Source organism: Mirounga leonina, unplaced genomic scaffold (genome assembly GCF_011800145.1).
Source record: "Mirounga leonina isolate KUSES-001 unplaced genomic scaffold, KU_Mleo_1.0 Mir_125, whole genome shotgun sequence".
In the NCBI taxonomy this organism is placed as follows: Eukaryota; Metazoa; Chordata; class Mammalia; order Carnivora; family Phocidae; genus Mirounga; species Mirounga leonina.
In genome coordinates this window covers 67,945,405-67,964,306 of record NW_023270305.1, presented here as the reverse complement: position 1 = coordinate 67,964,306, position 18,902 = coordinate 67,945,405, and the positions used below count along the sequence as shown (strand labels likewise).

General features: G+C 38.5%; 1 protein-coding gene across 10 annotated transcripts in view; it reads right to left on the bottom strand.

Moving 5' to 3' along the window:
- THADA (THADA armadillo repeat containing) overlaps positions 1-18,902 on the bottom strand; it is a 323,874-nt gene that overhangs the window by 218,404 nt on the left and 86,568 nt on the right. For all 10 annotated transcript variants that reach the window (XM_035001673.1, XM_035001675.1, XM_035001677.1 and 7 more), the window contains one exon: positions 7,917-8,008. In XM_035001673.1, coding sequence (XP_034857564.1) covers positions 7,917-8,008 — 92 coding nt within the window. The remainder of the gene's footprint in view (positions 1-7,916; positions 8,009-18,902) is intronic.

The window sequence follows — 18,902 nt, the reverse complement described above, 5'->3', positions numbered from 1 at the left end:
ATCATATTCTCCAATCCCACCTGCCAGGGACACAGAATACAATCTCTTCTCAAATGATTCCAAAAACAATGCTTTTATTATGGGATACTACAATACAAAAACTTCTAAGTGATTCCTAATGTTATGTATCATTCAAACTAGCCTCCCTGGCATATCTGTTATACTCATTGATATAGCCCCAAAACCTAGTATAATGCTTACAACAGAATAGGTGGTCAAGGGCGCCTGGGTGGCTCAGTTGGTTAAGCGACTGCCTTCGGCTCAGGTCATGATCCTGGAGTCCCTGGATCGAGTCCCGCATCGGGCTCCCCGCTCAGCAGGGGGCCTGCTTCTCCCTCTGACCCTCCCCCCTCTCATGTGCTCTCTCATTCTCTCTCTCTCAAATAAATAAATAAAATCTTAAAAAAAAAAAAAAAAGAATAGGTGGTCAATGAATCCTTGCTCCAAGAATGAATGAATATTTCCATCACATCCTCCTCTCCACCTGTCCAAATCTTGCCCATTCTTTCAAGTGTAGATTAAGCCCTGATTCCTGCGTGGAGCCCAACCTCATCCCCCTCTGATCCCCTACCCCCAGATAGCATAGAGAGTTTGATACTCATTTTTCCTAAATTAGTTCATGTTGGTCTTATCTCTCAATAAATGATGAACTCCTTGGAATCCGAGACTGTGTTATTAACTACTTCTGTATATTTTAGAGTGCCAAGGTACAATAATAAGTATTCAATGACAAAATTTTATTCATTATATTAAAAAATTTGGTGTGTAACAAGAGTAACTGGAAATTCCTGGCATTTCTAATCCTATACATTACTAAAATCAGCAGTTATAAAGACCAAGCTCTGAATAAAGAAAAAATGTTATCCAAGTTCTAAAGAAACTATCCCCTCTGGCTTTAACCTCTTTGACTCCATTTTCTCATTTGGAAAATAGCTCTGTGGTATTTCTCTACAGGTATTGAATGAGCAACAAATACTGCTTGTAAACCCCCTGATAAAGGAAGACTTTATCTCATAGTCCTGGAAGCAATCCTGACATCTTAAATTATGTAATCCTGGTATTATATTATATTAGTCTGGTTCATATAAAATGTAAGCTACAAAAATACCAAAGCTAAGAAAAAATATTTACTCATGCTTTTACTAAGATGCAGAGAGAGGATGCATGCATTGCCAAAATTCCATAGAACATGCTCAAACTAAAGCAACAATGCCTTAGTTATTAAAGAAGGCAATGGCCTGAAGCAGTACTTAGGAACAAAGATTACTTGGTCCACACAAGAGTCAGCATTTAAGAACACAATGACTAATTCCACTTCAAGTTCATGAACATATTTCTTTTTAAGAGCTCCTTTTTGGTTAAAATTTTTATTTGTGGTTTTCCTACCTATGATCCATGAACCTAAGAATGAACAAAAACTTGAAACCTGAAACTCTCCAGTAGGCCAAAGTGTCGGTATAGACTTAATTCTGATTTTAAGGACTTCTCAACAAGGGTTACACAAGACTTGTACTTTACCTCTCAGTCTCCAAAAATACTCATTTATCAACTTGGCCTAAAGAACCAGACTGAATGTTCTTGAACAACTGTGGAAAATGCATGAATGACACCTCCAGACCATATCAAAACACTGGGGCTCTTAATTTAATTTCAAATTACTTGAATCCCAACTAGTATTACTGTTGCCAATAGAAACTCCACTTATAAATAATCAGCTGGTTTTTAAAAAATGTTCTCGTTGAGCTTACTGTGAGCTAAACGTAATCATTAAATTCATTTCCGGCACTACCTGTGTGACCTTCAGCAAATTGCTCAACTTTTCCACACCTCAATTTTCACCTTAGGTCCTCTCAAAGATAAAAGCTAGTAACAGCTATCATTTTTTAAAATATTTTATTTATTTATTTATTTGAGAGAGCGCATGAGAGAGAGAGAGCTAGCTTGAGCGTGGCGGGGGGGGGGGGGGGGCGGGGGGGAGGGGCAGAGGCAGAGGGAGAAGCAGACTCCGCACGGAGCAGGTTGCCCAACCCAGCACAGCGAAAGGCAGACACTTAACCGACTGAGCTACCCAGGCGCCCCTATCGTTTTTTGTTAAAGATACGAATGAAAAATATAAGCACAGACTTGTAAAACATTAGGTTAAGCCTAGAAGACATCATACCTTAGACAAGAATCATCATCACAAAACCCCCAAATCTTCTCCCTGCAGCACTAAACTATCATCAAACACAAGTGGTAAATGTCTTACTGGCCACACAGATATCCTATTGAGGTAATTTAACTCATCCCCTACTCGCCAACCAGAAAACTAAGATTTCTACATTCCTGATGCTATAGTAAGACATTAGAAGCCTTGTGACCTGCTCCTCCCTCACCTCTGTCTGCGTGAAAACAGAGTGTGAGGTTCCCTAGGAAGAGAATATCCATGGGACGAAGGCACACAAAGTCTTCCGCCACCCACAGAAAGGGTCTCACAGTCACCTCAAAACAAACTTCTTCATTGGCCCCCTCCTACCTTTCCTCCTAAAATCAACCGGCCACATGGGAGATGGGAGATTCTTACTCTACACTGAGACCTTAGGCGAAGTAGCTCACTTCCCACAATGACAATGTAAAACCTAAAGCCAGACTCTAAAAAGGTGACTCACTGATCATGAAGGGCTATGTGCATTGGTGTGTAAATCCGTATGCACTCTGCAAACGACTTGACTTGTGTTCTAGTTCTGCCACTTTCTGGCTGGCCGGCCTCGGGCAAATAACTACATCTAACCAACGAACCTTAGTTTACTTCTCTGTGAAATATGGATTACTCTCCAGTTTGCAGGGCTGTTGTGGAGGCTAAATTAGACACCCACAAAGGAGGGTCTAGCTATGCCAAGCACACAAACAGGCATTGAAGATATGCTACCCCCTTCCTTCTGCACCCGTGGAACAGAGACTATAGTGCAGCAGATAACCACAGGTATTCTTCATGAGACTGTCGGGTTTCCCCAGCGCCAAGCACAAGTCTGATTCATCTTTGGATCTCAGTGCCCAGCAGAGGGCCTGGCCCAGAGTAAACACACAATAAATGCTTTTTAAATGGAGAAAATGAGAATCCTTTGGGTCTGAGGATGTTAAGATTATCCTGGCCACAGTCAAAGAAAATTCTGATTTTCAGTTTGGCCAAATAAGCGCTTGCTGCAAACTATTATATAGTTCAAAGCAAATAAGCTATTCTGAATTCTAATAATTACATTCTCTAAAATATAAAAACCCAATTGCCCTACAGCTCTCAATTTCAGTTTTGAGAATCCAATTATTTCCTAAACAATGGAGTGGGTAACCACAGAAACTTGTGGAATCTCTTTTCCTAGAAAACATGAAGAACAGGAGAGAAGCCAGTTTGTCTGGAAACTGCTTCAAATTCTATCTATAAGCAGAGGCTGGACCAGATCAGATGCCCCTCGGAGGATCCTTCTAGGCCTATACAACTAAGACACTGGGAGAAATAACTAAAATAATTATCTGTAGTTTACACCCAGGAAAGTAAAATAAATACAATTCAACATCTCTCAATGCAGTCATTAGAAATAATTTTACTTGGACCTGGTGATGCTTTTATAAGCGTATTTTTCTTAAATTGTGCTAAACCATCCCAATCTATCAATTTAAATATGAGCTTTCTCTAACAAGACAGAATAGAGATTATTATAACCTAACAACACAAAAAACAAGATTATTCTATTGTTCCATCTTTCAACCTACCTGTTTCCATGTACCCCAAATTTACTCATTCCCAAAGCTTTATAAGAAACAGTACTTCCCCCAAATAGTCCATGCAACTCTCCCATTAATGATTTTCTAGTGCATCTAGTACTCATGGCACACTGTGCAGCCACTTATTATAAATTGTCTTTTACTCGTATCTTTTGCAAACAACAATTTTTGTTCCCTTAGCTATAATGTAAGCTCCCTGAGCGAGGTCCAAGTTTTGTATTTCTCGTGTACTCCTCTATTGTGTCAATAATGAGTTCATCACACATGCTTACAAATTCTCATTGGCTGACTAACTGATTTAAAATGAAGAGAGAGGGGCACCTGGGTAGCTCAAGTGGTTAAGCGTCTGACTCTTGAATTTGGCTTAGGTCACGAACTCAGGGTCCTGAGATGGAGCCCTGTGTCCAGGGCTTAAGAATCTCTCTCTCCCTCTGCCCCTTCTCCCACTCGCATGCGTGTGTGCACACACTCTCTCACTCTCTCCCTCTCAAATAAATAAATACAATAAAACAAAGCAAAACAAAATAAAATAAAATAGAGAAAGCAAGAGCTATAGAATACTCTCTATACTGAGGACCAAAATGAAGCTTTGGCAAAATCTAAAATAAAGTTTTCAGACTGCTATATATTGACATTTGTCATTTACCTGAAATTAGAATAGTTGAAGGTTAATACCCGCAGGGGCTAAAGAGAAAGGCCTAGAGTTAAAGATCACATTGGTTTAGCTCCTGTCCGGTAAGGAAGGAGGAACTCTCAGGGGGCGCCCACTCACAACACTGCAGAGGGAGGCCACTTTGGAAAGCCCAGCACACTCCCCAGATCACAGAGCTGTGCAGGCTCTGCTTCTATGTGGGATCAAAGATTCATTCTGTCAGGCCAAGTCAGCCAGGGGGTAATAAAGGGAAAGGAAAAGAGATTTAGCAAATTAAAATGTTGTAAGCTTATTTCAAAAAACCAAGTGAAACTTAAGTTTTCTCATTCTTTGTAATCCAAGGAACACATCTAGAACAAGACTAAGGAGCTCTAGAGTCCAACCATCACCAGTGCAGTACTCTACATACTTCTAAATGGGGATGCAGAACCTCTTGCTCCCTTCTTTACATATGAAAAGGGAACTTCTTGTCCATACTACAAGGCAGGTACTGTTTTAGGAACTGGGAATAGAGCGGTTTACCAAACCCACAATTTTAGTAACAATTACATAAAGCCTTAGCTTAGTATTTTGCAAAAATAAGAGACCTCCAGGATGGTCCAGATCTCTTATCTTAGAGGAGAAAACCAAGGCCCAGAGAGGTTAACTAATTTGTCTCAGTTGGTTATCGTGGCTATACGGCAACAAAGGCAGGGAATAGAAACCAGATTTCTTCTCTCTCCTCTAGTAACAAAATTTACTTGCTCTTTCAGGAACTATTTCTGTGTGCCTATTTTATGCCACACGTATGGTAGGTACCAGGTACCAGGACTCTGTCCTCAAAAATTTCAGTGTAACTCTAAGATGATGGGATGAGCACCTTAATAGAAGTGGTAACAGAAAAAAAGCAAACTCTAATTGTGTAGGACTCCCAACATTTTATTTATTTTTAAAGATTTTATTCATTTATTTATTTGAGAGCGAGCCTGTGTGCAGCAGGGGAGGAGCAGAGGGAGAGGGACGAGCAGACTCCATGCTGAGCTCGGAGCCCCACCCGGGGCTCGATTTCAGGACCCTGAGATCATGACCTGAACTGAAATCAAGAGTCAGACACTTAACTGACAGCCACCCAGGACCGTGACTTCCAACATTTTAAAAGAAAATGAACAGTTAATCATTTGTTTTATCCCCACCATAGCTCTACGAGAACAGAGCACGGATTTTATTATGCCTGTTACATAGATGGAGAAATTGAAGTACAAAGAGGATAAGGGAGTCTATTAAGGTCATCTCTAGCAGCAACAAAATGCCTAGAAACCAAGTCTGTTTACTCCAGGATAGCTATTTTTTTCCCACTAGATGGGAAAAGGCAGATGTTCCTTTTATGACCAGTTCCCTTCTGACCAAGAGCACACATTTGCAAGACGGTGTGCAGAACAATCTGTGGCTATGAAAGTAAACTTAACTGGCCTGTGAGGTCTCATCAGCTGAGTGTCGTTATTCGATGGTTGAGTAACCAACCAACGAGACATCATTATTACTAGCATTCTTAAAGTGCCCATTATACATATACAGAATAGATGGGAAAGGTTCTGCCCTCAGGGAGTTAATATTGTAGAGAACAGGGTTATAAACATTTCAACAAAAAGTGACATAATTAAACAAACTACAACTAGAATAACCACTACAAATAACAGCTAATTTAAGACACTAAAGGTTTTGCAGAGCAAATCTAGTGGATGCTTCCAGGAAATATACTCTTACAGAGAACAGAAGCCTTGTATACATAATGATATAGACCAATCTTCAGATTATTAAAATAAAGACTCTTTCCTACCAAGAACGTTCATCACATTTAAAAAAATTATTAATTTCTTAATTCCCTCATTTCACCTTCCAAGTTCACTTAAAACAATTATATGAATATTCCATTTCCCTCTTTCTAGGAAAGTTACATATTTTGTAACCTTCCCTATTTAAGAATAATGAATTTATAATGGTGGCTCCCATCAGCATGCCTTTGGCAAAACGATTAAAGCAGGGTGGTTTCGTTGTGTTATTCTTCCGCCCTCCTTCAGATGTAACCTAGATGGAATGAATCTGATGATTTTCTCCTATACATAGTAAAATCTGTATACACATCTGAGAATCACTCACTTTATAAAAAGTAAAAGGGAAAAAAGCATTTCTATACTGTCACGTTCAGTTTTAAACATTAATTTCACTGTTAATTATCTCATATTTTATTTATGCCATTATTTATCATGGCCTTATAACATGACCAAACTGTTTTAAACCTTAATACTTTTTAGAATTACTAACAAGATAAAGAAAGCTAAGGAGAAACAAATATTAGTGATTTCAAACTACTGAGAGGAAGAACTTCTTTAGAAACTGGCTAATAGTAAAAATCGTAATCATCCTTTCAAAGGAATGTTAGCATTATTTTAAAAATACAACTTGATTAAAACAACAACTCTCCAGTATTTCCTGATTACATTCAGGGGATTCATACTTATAGCCAGTTACTTTCTTTTTAAATATTTGTTGAATTTCATAGGGTGATAAGTAGCAATTTAAATGACAATTCAGAACTATCAGTAGTTTCATTAGAATTATCAACAGTGCATCATAAAATTATTCTATGACATTTTCTAATTCCTAAAACTCACTTCCATCACAAGAAAATATTTTAACAAGTAACAGCTTAAAACCTAAATTAAAAATTGTGATAATAAGCTTTTTTAGGTAGGAGAGGAATAGGGCCTTAGTTTATCTATAGATCATTAAGAGAAGTACTGGGCCTAATTGGATCGTAAATTAAGTAAAGAATGTAATTAAACATGCAGCGACAGTGACATCTAGTGTCAGCACTTGGCCACTGGACTACCATCAAATCCTCCCAAGTGCTGAAGAAACAACTATTCAAAACTTTTCTTTAAAAACCAACAAACGGAGCTTGTACATTATATCTAAAAATTACCCATCATTAAACTGTTTCAATAAGTTTCCTTCCAGACATTGAAAAAAAAAATCTTAAAAGGAAAACATCTTAAAGAAAAACCGTAACACTAAAGACCTAAAAGTAAAAAAGCATTGTTTATTCCATGTGGCCAACATCTATCTGTAACTGCTCCCCTTGGCTACAGAGTTTAACGCAAAAAAGCAAAGACACTACACAAGCTAGTACTTGGTTAACATATCAAGAAAAAGCAACTTAGGACATTTCAGGAATACCTGAAGATGCAAAGAAAAAAAAAAAACTTCAGCTCTTGCACCGAGAAACAAGCTCAATATTTCAGCCCTTGGTACCTTGCTGTATTTTTGTTGCTTTGAAAGGTCCACTTTTAAACAGTAGGTATTTTTGCTGAAGAGCTTAGAATTTGGCAGCCTAAGTTAATTTACTATAGCATTTTAATAGTTTTATGCTCTAGATGAATCCATAAAAGTAAGCAAATTTCCAAAAATTATTTTTGGCCAGGACAATATTTTGTAAAAAGTAAAGTTAGCATTAGATGAAGCTTACCTATTTTTTTTGGAGAGTTCATCCTTTCCCCTTTTAACTCCAAATATTCTTGTGATCAAGGTACTAAAAAGAAGTGTGGATGAATTTCTCACCTAATGTAAAAATAAACGCACAATAAGGGTTAAGAAATATACATCGCATGAAACCAACATTTACAATGTTCAAACTTGACATTCAAAGTCCTTACCCAATTGGCTAATGTGGGGCTAAAGCAAATATGGTTTGTGTTCATGAAATAATTTTCAAAAACTGTATAATAACTGACTCAATGACTTCCTCTTACACTAAGCTCTATAATCCAACCACATGCACACAACACAGCTCTTTCCTATACTTCTAACATTACCACCAATTATTTTATTTCTTTGTACTTGTATCATCAAATAACACATATATTTTTTTTAAATTCATTTTCCTATATTGTTTCTGACTAACCCAGTAAAGAGCTCAGCTCTTTCCACTTATTTTCTGTAATCATTTACCTACAGGAAATATAAATTTATAAGATGTAACTCAATCCACATTAATTAATATGGTCAAGAAAATACTTATTATCCAAAATGTTGTTTATTAACCCCACAATGGAGTAACTTAATAAATTTTAACCCTATAATCATCTGAGACAACTGGCTAATAAAAATAAGAGGAGGGAGGGGCGCCTGGGTGGCTCAGTCGTTAGGTGTCTGCCTTCAGCTCAGGTCATGATCCCAGCATTGGGCTCCCTGCTCGGCAGGAAGCCTGCTTCTCCCTCTCCCACTCCCCCTGCTTGTGTTCCTGCTCTCGCTATCTCTCTGTCAAATAAATAAAATCTTTAAGAAAAAAAAAATAAGAGGAGGGAATTATCTTTAGTAAATACAAGTCATTTTTTCAAAATTATAATAACAGGGACACCTGGGTGGCTCAGTCCCTTAAGCGTCTGCCTTCAGCTCATGTCATGATCCGGGGTCCTGGGATTGAGTCCGCATCGCGCTCCTTGCTCAGTGGGAGCCTGCTTCTCCCTCTCCCTCTGCCTCTCCCCCTGCTCATGCTCTCTCTCTCTGACAAATAAATAAAATCTTTTTTTTTTTAAATAACAGAGATACCTATTTCCAAACCAATGTGTCAAGATGTTTTGTTGGATCATAAAAATGTCCTGAGTGCCATGGTATACTGACTGGGCTTCCTCGATTACCTTGCCAAATCAGAGCAGAGATGTATAAATAAGAACTCCCCTACAGTGTATAAGGCATGATACCAGCATCACAGAGAATATCTAGAAGACACACTTACGGCCAACACAGAACTTATTTTCTAATGAGATAGGTGTCATAATCACATGGTATGTTTAAACAGCTATTAATATAGGAAGAAAGGTAATTAAAAGTAACAATGTAAAATTTATAGAACAGCCGCCTGAAACCTGCAGCACGGGTCACAAACTCAAATGCCCACAGGGGGCAGTGAGTGCGGGGGCAGCGCAGGCCTGGGTCTAATGCAGTCACTATTCAGCTTCAGCTGAGTTGCACGAGAGAAGGTAAGCCCCAGTGTTGCCAGATCTGCCTTCCCGAGAGAAGCCAGAAAACCCAGTTTTTATGTGAAATCTTACTATTTTGAAATGTTGGCAATAAATTAAAGGAAAAAAAACCAAAACATCAAGGAGGCCAAATAAAACACAGCTGCAGGCTAGATTCGACCTATCAGCCACCAGTTTGCAACCTCTCCTCCAGAAGCCCAAGACTGACTCAATTCATGCATGGTAACTCTAGGAGTGGACTACAATTCATACCAAAGTGGCATAATTCAGACCAACATTGCAATGAAACCCTAAAATTGGACAAATTCACTTACGTTCATTCCACAGTCAACAAACATTAATGAAGCCCCTACTATATGCCCTGACTAATATCCCCAGGCAACAAATCAATCTGTCCTGTTACACTATCAACACGGCCTCTGCCCTAGCTCAGATCTTGATTATCTCTCACCTGGTCTATTGACTTAGTGCCCAAAGACTCTTGGGTTTAAGATGACTTGGTAAAGTTATATAAAACCTGTCTCCTCTCAGGAATCACACAAAAAACAAAAAAGAAAAATAGAAGCACAAATCCCATCCTGCCCTAAACCAAACTTTCTAACAAAGGCTGCCAGATGCAGTCAAGCTAAAATAGGAGTTCCGGGAGACGAAGTGAATGGGAACCCCCAGGGAGAAAATCCCTTGTCTGATTCAATAAGCTGGAGGCAGGAGACAGTCTTTCAGTAATATTAAGATAGATCTGAGGGTTCCAATAGTAGTAGTCTGATCCATTCAGTATCACATTCCCTCATTAGCTGCCAACAATCATCATTGCCTATTCTAGTAGGTGTAGCAACATGGTGATATTCTACCATTAATTAGTTACAATTTTCAGAAAGTAAAGTTCCCTCATCCACTCTTTGGTTACCCTGTTACTGGATTACTATAGAATCATTTCCATAAATTTACCAGTTTGCAGAATAATGAGTTAATGCCACAGCAGCCCCCAAAGGTCACCAAATAATGACCTTTTAAGACATTAAAGAAAATTAAATTTCCTTTTCTTGAGATAAAATTCACATACCATAAAATTTGCCATGTTAAAGGGTACTATTCAGTGGTTTTTACTATATTCACAAAGTAGGAAACTACCACCACCACCTAATGCCACAATATTTTCCTCACTCCAAAATGAAACCCTATACACATTACTAGTCATTACGCATCCTTCCCCACTAGGCAAGCACTAATCTACTTTCTGTCTCTATGGACTTGCCTATTCTGGACATTTCATACTCGTGGGATCATGCAATATGCAGCCTTTTTTGTCTGGCTTCCTTCACTTAGCTGTTCTCAAGGTTCACCCATGTTGTAGCATGTATCAGTATGACATTCCTTTTCATGGCCAAATAATATGCCATTGCATGAATATACCACATTTTTTAAATCTACTCATCATTTGATGGACATCTGGGTTATTCCCATTTGGGGGCTAGTATGGATAATGATGCTATGAACACTCACAAGTTTTTGTGTGAATGTGTCATTTCTTTTGGGTATATAGGTAGAAATGGTATTGCTGGGTCATATGGTAATGATAGAGTAAACAGTCAGACATGAGCTGGAGGCAAAGGTGGTGATAAATAGGTGACACATTAGAAGCTTGGGGCACGACATCCTGACTTTGTGGCTTTTAACATCCTGGCCTCACAGCTTCCAACACTGACAGACCAAGAGTCACAGGTACAGAACATGCACTCTCCTCTTCAATCTCTGCCCCCAGGGTAACCTATTGCTTCATTATAATATATTCACATTGTGGTTTCTTCAACCCACCCCTGACTTACCCCCATGGCAGAAGATGGCCATGACAGTTCTGGCAAGAACCTTGCAGGGTCAAAAACTCCGCCTCCCAACCAGTAGGAGTCCCTTAGATGATTAGAAACAACCTAAGTCAAAGACTGCCCTAGTTATGACCCACAACCTATGCAAACATAAAAAGAAAAGATACCCCTAACTCCGGTACAGTTGCCACCTCTGGGCCTGCCCACTCGCCCACCTTGAGAGTGTAATTGTCCTTGATAAACTGCTTTGTGCCTGCTACTTTCCTTCTGGCTGTCTTGATTCGAGTGTGGATCCTCACGCAAATCTTTCATGGGGAATCCAAGAACCAAGACCTCCATTCACACAATGAAGACTCTCCCACTGGTAACAGTGACTGTACATTAACCTTTCGAGGACCTGCCAAAGTGGTGGTACCATTTTACATTTGCACCAGCAATGTATGAGGGTTCCGATTTCACCAATTCTCTAAATGCTCCCCAATAATTGTTATTGTCCATCTTTTTGATTATAACTATTCTAAATGGATGTGAGACAGTATCTCATTATGGTTTTGATTTGCATTTCCCTACTGATTAATGACGTTAAGCATTTTTTCATGTGCTTATTGTACATTCACGTATCTTTCCTGGAGAAATAATTTCAAGTTCTTTGTCCATTTTTTAACCGGGTTGCCATATTTTTTCTGAGTTTTAAGTATTCTTTATATATTCTGGGGCATCTGGGTGGCTTTGTGGGTTGGGCATCCAACTCTTGATCTCATCAGCTCAGGTCTTGATCTCAGGCTCCTGAGTTCAAGCCCCCAACATGGAGCCTACTTAAAAAAAAAAAAGAGTTCTTTATATATTTTATATAGTAGCCAAATATCAGATACATGATTTGCAAATATTTACCCCCATTCTATCAGTAGTATTTTCATTTTCTTGATGGTATCCTTTGAAACACAGACATTTTAAATGTTGATCAAGTCTAATTTATCATTTTTCTTTTGCTGCTTGTGCTCTAGGTGTCATATCTAAGAAACTGTTACCTAATCCAAGGTCACAAAGATTGACAGTTTATATCTTCTCCTAAAAGTTTCACCATTTTAGCTTTTACATTTAGGAGTCTTATCCATTTTGAGTTAATTTTTTAATATGGTGTAAGACAGGAAGCAAACTGAGTCTTCTGCATGTGGTATATCCAGTTGTCCCTGTACCATTTGCTGAACAGACTATTCTTTCCCCCACTGAATTATCTTTTTTTACTAAATGTTAGGTTTTATTTCTGGACACTTAATTCTGTTCCATTGATTTATAAATGTCTATCCTAATGCCAGGACCACGCTATCTTGATTACTGTTGCCTTTGTTGCAAGTTTTGAAACCTGAGCATGTGAATCCTCTTTTTTTTTTTCAAGATTGTTTTGGCTAGTCTGAGTCCCTTGCATTTTCATCTGAATTTTATAATCACTTTGTCAATTTCTGCAAAAAATTCAGATGGGATTTTAATAGACACTATATTGAATCTGTAGATCAATTTGGGGAGTACTGCCATCTTAACAGTATTAATGAAGTCTTCCAGTCCATGAACATGAAGTATCTTTCCACTTAAATAAGTGTTCTTCAATTCCTTTCAAAAATATTCTGTAATTTTCAGCATACAAGTCTTCCATTTCTTTTGTTAAATGTATTCCTAAGTATTTTATTCCTTTTGATGCTATTATAAATGGAATTGTTGGGTGCCTGGGTGGCTCAGTTGGTTAAGCGACTGCCTTCGGCCCAGGTCATGATCCTGGAGTCCCAGGATCGAGTCCCGCATCGGGCTCCCTGCTCGGCAGGGAGTCTGCTTCTCCCTCTGACCCTCCTGCCTCTCATGCTCTCTGTCTCTCATTCTCTCTCTCTCAAATAAATAAATAAAATCTTTAAAAAATAAATAAATAAATGGAATTGTTTTCTTAATTTCACTTGTGGATTGTTCATTGCTAGTGTATAAAAATACAATTGATTTTTATATATTAATCATATCCTACAACCTTGATGAACTTGTTTGTTAATGATTAATTAATTATTTAATGGTCTTGTATGTGTGTGAGTGTGTGTTCCTCAAGATTTTCTATAAGGAGACTGTCATTGAAAAATAGATAAGCTTTGCATCTTCCTTTCCAATTTGGTTGATTTTTATTTCTTATTCTCGCCTAATTGACCTACCTACAATGTTGAATAGATATGGCAAGAGTTGATATCCTTGTCCTATTCCTGATTTTAGTAGGAAAGCTTTCAGTCTCTCACTGTTAGTATGTTATGAGCTACAGGTTTTCCATTGATACCTTTTGTCAGGTTGAGAAAGTCCCCTTCCATTCCTAGTTTATTGAGCATTTACAACATGAAATGTTGTTTGGATTTCTGCATCGGCTTAGGTGATCATGTGGTTTTGTCCTTTAGTCTATTCATATGGTGTATTATATTGATTTTCATATGTTGAAATATATACTTGATATTTTAAATGTGTAGAAGTTATATAGCGTAACATTAAAAACATTAATGTAAATATAGAGTAAATAACTAGCATGGAAGACACTACCTGTTACTTAAGATAGGAGAGAGTCCCTATGTTTCACTGCAATAGTATAAATGGTTCCAGGACATCCAGTTAAGGTACTCCTTTTTATTTTCTAATATTTCATCCATATTTTCTGTCCCTATCCACTATAAAGCTAATGAAGAAAGGAAATTACGTGGAAATACAATTGAGAGAGAGGTTGACTGACAAACTGCATTACCAACTCCTAAATCACTGAGAGTAAATGCTAATATGAATCACTGATATCATATCAATGTGGGTAATGAAAAAGGTCATTATCGGCACTAGTATATTTTGAAAAACTCATCACAGTAACGACAACAAAAACATGTCCTATTTGGGAAGGATGGATCAAGGAGAATACTAGTAAAAAGGAGAATAACAATAGAAAAAAGTAGTAGTAAAGTTAAAAATGGACAGAATAGAACAGCTGCCAAATAACTTTGGCTATAATTAATCCTTATCATAAGGAAAATACGAGAAAACCTTCCTGTTTTCTTACCTCCTCCATCAAGCCCCCAACATATGGGTGATAAGGACTTGATATTCAGCTACAACTGCTATCAATTTTTCCCTTCTATTCACTAAGTACATATACTTTTTCTTTCCTTTCTAGCATGAAAAAGCTAACCATATAGACTTGTGTAAAATATAGAAAGATTTGGTAAAGGAAAAGAAAATTAGGTTTCATGAAGCAGTGTGTGTAAAAGTGTGTATGCATGTATATATGTATATATGTAGATAATACATTTTTCTTATGTATGTATGGCTTTTCTTATATAACATAAATGCTCCCTTGACAAATAGTTTTAAAATATAAATGCAGAGCCTCCCATGTGCAATCACTATGTGGTATAGTCATTTATACACCATATACCTTCACCCTTAATAGATGGTCACATCCCTCAGAATGGGATCTGTGTGTAATAGAAAATATTTTGTCTAGTGTACATGGTGCCAGTTTACAGTAGAAAGAAATACTTTCTGAAACAATTAAATGAGATTTGGATTCTAATTTGCCTTTAATCACTTCTTAGCGATGTGACCTTGAAAAAGACACTTAAAACTTTAGGTCCTAAGTCCCTCATCCATAATCCAGCAGAGCTTTACTGGGATTTCTGGGCCTATGATCAAGGGGAGGGCCAGCCACGTTCTGGAGTTCATGGTGACCTCCTTCCAAAATAGTGAGACAAAGAGACAGAGCGTCCACCAGCCCATACCCCACCTATGCATGAGTTTTTTCAAAAGTACCTTTCCTGTGAGTAAAGCTCCATGCCAAGGCATGTAGTGTAATGAGTAGAGCATGGCTAGATTTAAGCACCACCCAGCCTTCAGCCTGGCACCCTTGTGGCAAACTCACAGCTATCAGAGACCCTGGGCATGCTGGGGCCAACAGAGCACAGAGTATGGCAGCGCTACTGGGAATATCTGAAAGGTTCCTTTTCCTCCTCTGAAACCCACGGCATATTGTAGACCAGAGCTGGCCTGAGGGAAGCAACTAAGGATATACCAGATAGAAATATAAGCCCAGTGTGGGTCTTAGTAGGATGTTAAAATGGCATACTCAGTGGAGTTTCTGGGCAAGCTGGGAAGATAAGTCAGCTGCCCTGCAATGAGGATGCAAGGAAAGATCAGGTTTTCCAGTCACTGAACAAAAAAAAGGGGACTGCCCAGAAATGTCTTGGTTCCCATATATGTACCTGTAAATTACCCTTACCTAAATTTTTTTTTAAGATTTTATTTATTTATTTGAGAGAGAGAACACGAGTGGGGGGCAGGGGCAGAGGGAGAGGGAGAGGGAAAAGCAGACTCCATGCTAAGCAGGCAGCCCAATCTGGTGCTCAATCCCAGGATTCTGGGATCATGACCTGAGCCCAAGGCAGACATTTAACTGACTGAGCCACTCAGTCTCTTTAACTTAACTAGCTTCGTCTCTAAAATACATATCAAAGATCATCACATGTCACCATTTTTACAAATATTTTTCCACTCTGAGCCATCATCATCTCTTGGTAGAACTACTACAATAGCTTCCTGATTAGTCTTCCTCCTTCCCTGTAAGTCTTGCCACCTTACAAGTGAGTCTCCATTTTTTAAGTACATTGATCAGATGCCATCACTCCCCTACTGAGAAACTCTGTCATGAAGGGTTTTTCTACAGCAGTAGGAGCCATAGTTTAAAACCCCAGGTCTGTCCCAACTATACCCATGGAGGCTGTGGCTCATCCAGCCATTTCCAGACTCAGATGAGATGCTACATCACAGGTGACGGGAACTGCCTTCTCTCGAAGCTGCCCAAGAGTTGTATCAACCCCTGCCCAAGTTGTGTTAATGTCCCAAGTGTTAACCTTTGACAGTAAGAGAAAGGATATGGGACCGTTCTAAGAGGTGGTAGTTTCACATGGCCTGGCTAGATCTATCGCATGACCAGACAACTAGCTCAGTTTTCCTGCAAGGTCAAGACCTATTCAGTAATGCCTTTCCTCTTTCCTTGTCTCACCTCTTCTCTTTTTTCCTTCATTCTTGCTGCTGTGGGTTTGTACCATTCAATAACACCTTAGCACCCAGATTATACTTCCAGCTCTGTTTCCTAAGGAACAGGGCCAAAACCCTACAAGGTAGGTAAAACACACCTTCTCTGTATTCCTATAACACCAAAAACTTTCCCCTATAATAAATTCATTCTGGAGTCAGACAGATAATAGCTGTATGTCCTTAGACAAAGTTATTTTGCCTCTCTGAGCCTTGTCTTCCTTATCTGTAAATGAGGATTATAATAATAGAATCTACTTTACAAGGCTGTTCTGAGCATTAACTGAGATTATCAAAATAAATGATGCCAGGCACACAGAAAATCTTCAACAAGACAGCCATTATTATGATTATGTCTTATTTACCCATGTATTTCTAGTGTTTAATATATCATCTGCAACACAATAGGTGTTCCTAATGCCTAATATGTTTACAACAATACCTTACCCCTATATTTTAAAAATGTCCAACAGGTGGCAAAGACTGAAAAACTTATATGGTCTCAATACAAAAGACTGAGGAAACAAATAAAATTATACATGGATGCTTGTTGGAAAAATGTTCCTTTACTGCAAAATTAAAATTAAGTTAATTTTATTTGTGTGTTTTTTTTCCCTCTCCAGCATGGAAAAACAGTTAAGTCAAAAGTACAGATGTAATGGGTCGCCTGGGTGGTTCAGTCGGTTAAGCGTCTGCCTTTGGCTCAGGTCATGGTCCCAGGGTCCTGGGATCGAGCCCCACATCGGGCTCCCTGCTCCGCGGGAAGCCTGCTTCTCCCTCTCCCACTCCCCCTGCTTGTGTTCCCTCTCTCACTGTGTCTCTCTCTGTCAAATAAATAAATAAAATCTTAAAAAAAAAAAAAAAGTACATATGTGTGACCTTTAGGCACAAGATCCATTCCTGAGAAGATGTACACAAATTAGGTTTCTGTAAATTAAACCACACTTCACATGTGTTCAGGAAAAATCACTCTTAAAATGACCTCAACAGAGAATCCTGTGGTAAGCTGCTTTAAACTGTTGTAAATTTTAGTTTTTTTTTTTTTTTTAAAGATTTTATTTATTTATTTGATAGAGAGACAGCAAGAGAGGGAACACAAGCAGGGAGAGTAGGAGAGGGAGAAGCAGGCTTCCCGCTGAGCAGGGAGCCCGATGTGGGGCTCCATCCCAGGACCCTGGGATCATGACCTGAGCCGAAGGCACATGCTTAACGACTGAGCCACCCAGGCGCCCCATAAATTTTAATTGTTTTAAAATGAAGCCCTCTTCACATTCACTTATTATGTTGATTTATAATTTTGGCATATCTCAGATTAAGTTTTTATAAGGAAAAAAACATAACAATCAATATATTAAAGTCACAGGATTGATCATTAGAGCTATGATGTTTATTTCCTCTAGTACAGCAAACTGAAAAGAACCAAAAAGATTCCTTCAAAATCAGTGTTAATACGGAAGATTCCCGAAAATAAAACTACACATGAGCACTTATATATATTTATGCAGTCTTTTGTGGATATATGTGTGTATCTGAGTACTACACACATACAGAACCCACATTAAAAGAAAGGCAGAAAATACATCAGAATGCTAATAATGATTATTATCTATATGGTAGTTAAACAGGTGACTTTCACTTTTCTTTTTATGCTTTTCTTTATTTTCAAAATTTCTGCAGTATACGTGTTACTGTTTTAAAAGGTCCCAAAAAGATTTTTTTAAAAAATGAGGCCACTCATTTTTGATACTTTCAGTTTTGCTAAAATGTTGGAAAAGTCACCAGGTTTCATTCTCTGAAAGCATTTCTTTGTTCATCTTGAATTTATGACTTAAAGAAAACAATATTGATATTTCTGGCAATCAGTTTTATGATCTCTAGTTTTCCGGATGGTCAAGCCACATTCCTACCTCTATGACTCTACCAAAGGTACACAGGTATTGCTCTGCTTCCTGTAAATGCAGAGAGTAAACACTGTGTCCTTGGGAGTAGTTAGGCAATGCTCCTAGACAGGATTTTAGACATTTGTCTTTCTTACAGGAAGATGCACAATTTTCCAGGCAGAAGTTGGCAACCTTGAGGATTCCTCTTTACATTGGGAGTCTGTGCCTTTAGCTATACTACCATATGAGGCTTCTCATAGAGTTATAAAATGGTTTGTGCAGACCACTGACTGGAATGCCTGCCTTTCTAGCAAATTCTCCATTCTCCAGGCAATGTATTAAGTCTAGCTTCTTTCCTCCTCTCCCTTTGCCAGTCTTTTTTTTTTTTTTTTTTAAACCACATGTCGGGGCGCCTGGGTGGCTCAGTCGGTTAAGCGTCTGCCTTCGGCTCGGGTCGTGACCCCAGGGTCCTGGGATCGAGTCCCACATCAGGCTCCCGGCTCAGCGGGGAGCCTGCTTCTCCCTCTGACCCTCTCCTCTCTCATGCTGTTTCTCTCTCGCTCGCTCTCTAATAAATAAATAAAATCTTAAAAAATAATAATAATAAAATAAAATAAACCACATGTCAAGCACTCACAAGCCACAGGTTAGTCTCCTTTATTCTGGAAGGAAAACAATA